We start from the raw sequence: 6000 nt of genomic DNA on the forward strand, positions 1-6000 counted from the left end.
TTATCACTATCGAGTATATAGAGTAATTTTCACCAAAAACAAACTTATGAGTAAGAAAGACCAAACACTCATGAAATATCATATTACATTATTATAATAAACTGTATTGTCTGTATCCGATGTGTTAAATTAGCATAATCTCCAATATTTAAAAAAAATAATTTTCTACACTAATTCAAGATCGGATACTTTGTCAAGATGAATAATAAGTTACTATAATTGTTGAGTATTATTATTTATAACATTGTGAAGCTTCTATAGTATTTTCAAACTTCGAAACGTTTTCGAAAAATAATATTTTATAAATGTAATAAGAAGCAAAAATATTTAGTAATTATCATAATTATTATGTATAAAGTTAGAAAAAAATAAAGATTACACAGAGGTAATCTGTATGCTATAAAATATTTTGGCGCAAATATCACTTAAAAAACTGTTACATTTTTACATAAGATGAAACAATAAAGATCATTATCTATCAGTCCAATTCTATTTGTTGTAACACGATATGAAGCCCTTTGGAAAGCAATAAATATTCAATTTAACGACGAGTTTAGATAATATTTGACATTTGTTTATCCTATAAAATCACTTGAAGATATAGCTGTTTATGGGATTATGAAATTTAAAGATAAATTTATTCCGAGAAATTTAAACTTTAGTGTATTATGTATCAAATAGCGCTTATGTAAAAATACCGAAAATACCGGTATTTTTGGGGTAAATACCGGTAAAAATACCGCCGAAAAATCGGGCGGTTTACCGGTAATTCGGTATACCGGTATTGCATTCCCTAGTTTAGAGTGTTCAAGAATGTTGTAGAGTGTTGCAGAGTATCTGAAAGTATTGTTAAAGTACCTGAACGTATTTTAAATTGATTGAAAGTGTTTAAATTGCCTAAAAATATTTTAAATTGATCGAAAGTGTTTAAATTGCCTAAAAATATTTTAAATCACTTGAAAATGTTGCATTTTGCTTATATATGTTGATATATACTCTGAAAGTGTTGTAGATTATCTAAAAGTGTTGCAACTTGACTAAAAGTGTTGCATTTTGTTTGAACATGTTGCGTGTTTTTTTTTAAATATTGCATATTGCTTGAAAATGTTGTATAATCCGTGAAAATATCACTTGAGAATGTTGCATTTTGCTTAAATATGTTCAAAATGCTGTATATTCTCCGAAAGTGTTGAGACTTGACTAAAAGTGTTGCATTTTGTTTGAACATGTTGCATGTTTATCAAAAACGTTGCATATTGCTTGAAAATGTTATTTAATGTTTGAAAATATCGCTTGAAAATGTTGCAATTTGCTTAAAAATATTGCTTTTTGCTTGAAGATGCTGCATGTTCTCTGAAAGTGTTGCAATTTGTCTGAAAATGTTGCAACTTGACTAAAAGTGTTGCATTTCGTTTGAACATGTTGCGTATTTTATAAAAATTTTGCATATTGCTTGAAAATGTTGTATAATGCTTGAAATTATCGCTTGAAAATGTTGCAATTTGCTTAGAAATATTGCATTATGCTTGAAAATGCTGTATGTTCTCCGAAACTTTTGCAGCTCGTCTGAAAATTATTTTGCAACTTGTCTGAAAATGTTGCAACTCGTCTGAAATTGTTGCTACTTGTCTGAAATTGTTGCAACTTGTCTAAAATTGTTGCAACTCGTCCAAAATTGTTTTGCAACTCGTCTGAAATTGTTGCAACTCGTCTGAAAATGTTTCAACTTGTCTGAAAATGTTGCCACTCGTCTAAAATTGTTGCAACTCGCCCAAAATTGTTGCAGCTCGTCTGAAAATTTTGCAACATATCTGAAAATGGTATGATTTGTCTAAAAATATTGTAGATTTTTTAAAACTGTAGTAGACACCTGAAAAACATATTTAATCTATATTTTCAAGTGACAATGGAACAAACGCACGAGACAGTGCGCTCAACCGTCACGTCATGAACAATAATATTAAAACGCTCTCTTACTATTCATCTAATCAAATTTACTCATATCAATATCCTTTACAACTTGTTTAACACCTGTATCGGTGCTCTGTGCAATGTCTGCATTCTGGACAAATTCCTTACATTTGTGTTTGGGTTTCATTTTATCCTGAAGGACTGCTAAACTGATCAAGATAGCTTCTTCAGTACGAATCGTCCTCGAACCCTGATTAGGGATCGTGTTTAAATATTCGTCGAACAACAAACTTGGGTCGTCAGCTGTGAGATTGTCATCGCTTTCTAGAGCTGTTTCTAAACCCAGGAGGCCCCCGAAGACTATAATAGCATGATCGTAAGATAGAGATTCTTTTTGTTTTTCTAGAATAGAGTCGCCTTTGTCGGATGTTCCTATCAGTAAATCGTACCTAGAAATATATAGTAAGATTGCTGAATTTGTTGTAGGTTGTCTGAATTTGTTTCACCATTTATCTATTATCATCTTACCCCTTCTTGTAAGGTGACTGTGTGAAGACTTCGCTTAAACTATTCGCGATCCTAACAGTATACCCCAATACACTCCTGTCTCAGCCCTAGGTCTGCTGGGGGACACAATGAGGCCCTTCATTTTTTTCTCGTTTTCGGTATTACACGAATTTAATTTCACAGTAACTCTTAGACCGGCTGTAAGAGTTTTATCGACAGTGACATCATTGAGAAGTCCCACATTGACGATGGAGCCTTTTCCAACTTTTGTGGGCTTGTTTGTTACTACACCCTCCCTGAGGTAAATGACACAATGAAAAAAGGATTAGGTAGTAATAAAAAAGGCTTAACCGATCGACGACTTTCAAATATAGTTATAATAAACATTTTTAATGAATTTGTAGTAAACGAGCTTATGGGGCACAACTAGTGTAACCGCCTAAAAAAAAGGTGATTTTTGGGAATTTATATTAGAAAAACTACTTTATCAATCATTTCAAAATTTTAGAAATATATTTATACATGCTTTAAGAATACTTAGTAAAATTTTTGAAGAAAAAAATTAAATATTTTTTAAGTTATCGTCGATCTCCAACGGCGCGACAAAAAAAACGCCCTTCACTGCTGCAGTGATTCCGGCCTTCTACGTGGATGAAATTAAAAAAAAAAAATCTCGTTAAACTAGATAATATTGTCTGTGAAATGAACTACGATAAAGAAAAAAAAATCAAAAATTGACAAAATGATGGCGTTTTTGAAAAAAAAAAATCGAATTTTACCCAAAATTTTGGTCGTTTTTCGACTGCCAAAATTCGATTTTTGATCCGATCAAAAAATTGATAGTTCATTTTACGAAGAACTATATATAGAACATGTAAAAAAAATTGAAAGTGATTCGGATCATTTGTTTTTGAGTAATCGCTGCAGCAAATTCGGAAAATGCTGTTTCGAGAAAAACGCGTTTAAAGATTAAATGATCGTTATACTATATACTGCAAATATACTCTTTAAATGAATGTGACTCAAAAACTATTTAAGATATCGATTTAAAATTTTGGTATATTAGTTTTAAAGGTATAACCTACCGAAATATGGAAAAATTGAAAATTCGATTTTTTGAAAATTTTACACTAGTTGTACCCCTTAAAGAAGTTTTACTTAAAAATTTTGGTTGTATCTGTTATGGCATGTGGGGTATCGTTTGAAAGGTCTTGAGTTCTAAACTCAATATTGAATTAAAATCTATCTTTTTTCATATATATCACATATGATTTTAAATTTTGCCGCCGTTAAATTCGAAGTTGAAGTTGTTTTTGGTATTGCCCAATCAGAACGAAGTAGTAGAACTGTCAAATTGTCATGTGCGTAAACAAAGCAAGTTTAAATATTAAATAACAACGAAAAGGTTAGTGTTAGTATTATAACATATTAATAATTATCAAAATATATTTATTACACGTTCTTAACACATAAATTACAAGTCTTCTCCACTTTTAGACAGACATAGTTAGATAGCAATTACCATAACCTACAAAAGTTAAAAATGTCTGAAGAAATAAATTCAAACACAACAATTAAGATTGAACCGATCGAATATCCTCAGATGAAACAAGAATTAGATGATTATGAAAATATTAAAGGTATTTTTATGGAGAGTGATGAAATTTGTCTACAGCAATTTCTAAAATCAGAGGTTACGGTTGAGGAGGATATAAAGCAAGAAACGATTGATGAGCAAGATTTTAAACAAAGGAAACAAGAGGTTGATGATTATGAATGCACATCGAATATGAGTATGGAGATTGATGAAATATGCCTACAGCAATTTCTAAAATCTGAAGTTATGATTGATGAGGAAATTAAACAAGAAAAGATTGATGGGCAATATGCCGTGGCTAATACAAGTTTAGATAAAAAATCTTACATATTTAATGAAGACATCAGTATTTCTAACATTTCATCTGAAAGCGTTTCTGAAAAATGTACAACAAACAATAACCTAAAACCCTATAGTTGTGAAATATGCCATAAAACATTTGCACAAAAAGAATCAATAAAACGACATCAAATTATTCACACTGGAGAACGTCCTTATGAATGTGAAATATGCAGTAAAACATTCAAAACAAACTCACATTTAAACGAGCACAAAACGCTTCATACTGGAGAGCGTCCCTATGAGTGTGAAATATGCAATAAAACATTTACAGCAAAGAGATTTCTAAATGAACATAAAAAGATTCACGCTGGACAACTTCATGAGTGTAAAATGTGCAATAAAAGTTTTGCAATAAAAAATTCATTAATAAGACATACCAAAAGGGTGCATGCTGGATTGCCTCCAAACTGTTGCAAAATTTGCAATACAGCATTTGCAACAATAGGTACATTAAGACAACATGAAAAAGGGATACATGATGGAGTATGCCCTGCAAGAATGCAATCAACAAAAATTTTGATTATTCCAAGCTTTACGCCTACTCAAAATATATTGTGAGGGTATTAATTGTAATTTATAAATTATATATTTCAGTAAAAATTCTGTTATTCATAAAAGACTATTGAATTTTTTATTTGAGAGAAACCTTATGAATGTGAAATATGCAATAAAAATTTCACAACAAAGGAAAACTTAAGCAGACATAAGAGTGGGAACTGAAGAACGAGACTATTGTATGTAATTTATTAATATACACATATAAATAAAGTTGGAGCATGTTTTTTGTACAATATATTGTGCAGCTAGTTTACATTAATATAATAAAGTTCAAATTTTGCATAAGATTCGATCATAATCCATTTTTCCATATAACTATATGACATATGATTTTAAATTTGCCGCCGTTAACCACGTGGTTTAAATAATTTGGTGTTGTTGCCCAATCAGAACTAAGAAGAAATGTCAAAGTGTTAAATAAAGTAAAGGAAAATATAAAATAATAACGAAAAAGTCAGTGTTAGTATTATAACATGATGATAAATATCATAATATATTTATTACACGTTCACAAACACATAAATTACAAGTCTTATCGGCTTTTAGGCAACATCGTTAGATAGCATTTACCATAACCTATAAAAGTTGAAAATGTCTGAAGAAAACAAATCAAACACAACAATTAAAGTTGAACCGAACGAATATCCTCAAATTAAACAAGAACTTAAAGATTATGAAAATACAACAGGCATTTGTATGGAAATGATGAAATTTGTCTACAGCAATTTTTAAAATCTGAGGTTACGGTGAGGAAGATATGAAGCAAGAAATCATTGATGAACAAGATTTTAAACAAGATCCTCAAGTGAAAGAAGAGTTTGATGATTATGAATATACATCGATATGAGTATGGAGAATGATAAAATATGCCTACTGCAATTTCTAAAATCTGAACTTACGATTGATGAGGAAATGAATGAAAGAAAGCAAGAAAACATTGATGGGCAAAATGCGTTGCGACAACTACAAGTTTAGATGAAAAATCTTACATATATAATGAAAACGTCAGTAATTCAAGTAATATGTGAGCAAACCATTCAAAAAATGGTAGTCTAAAACCCTATAGTTGTGAAATATGCCATAAA

At 30.4% G+C, this 6000-nt stretch overlaps 1 protein-coding gene and 1 pseudogene across 1 annotated transcript in view; one reads left to right on the top strand and one right to left on the bottom strand.

Moving 5' to 3' along the window:
* Positions 1 to 1984: 1984 nt before the first annotated feature.
* LOC113389737 overlaps positions 1985 to 6000 on the bottom strand; it is a 55296-nt pseudogene continuing 51280 nt past the window's right edge.
* LOC113389252 (striatin-interacting protein 1 homolog) overlaps positions 5507 to 6000 on the top strand; it is a 16113-nt gene continuing 15619 nt past the window's right edge. Inside the window, exon 1 of the mRNA XM_026626306.1 lies at positions 5507 to 5603. Within this exon, the coding sequence (XP_026482091.1) occupies positions 5507 to 5603 (97 nt within the window). The remainder of the gene's footprint in view (positions 5604 to 6000) is intronic.

Source organism: Ctenocephalides felis, unplaced genomic scaffold (assembly GCF_003426905.1).
Source record: "Ctenocephalides felis isolate EL2017-DRISC unplaced genomic scaffold, ASM342690v1 CF-g0.4_SCAFFOLD_03573, whole genome shotgun sequence".
Taxonomy (NCBI): Eukaryota; Metazoa; Arthropoda; class Insecta; order Siphonaptera; family Pulicidae; genus Ctenocephalides; species Ctenocephalides felis.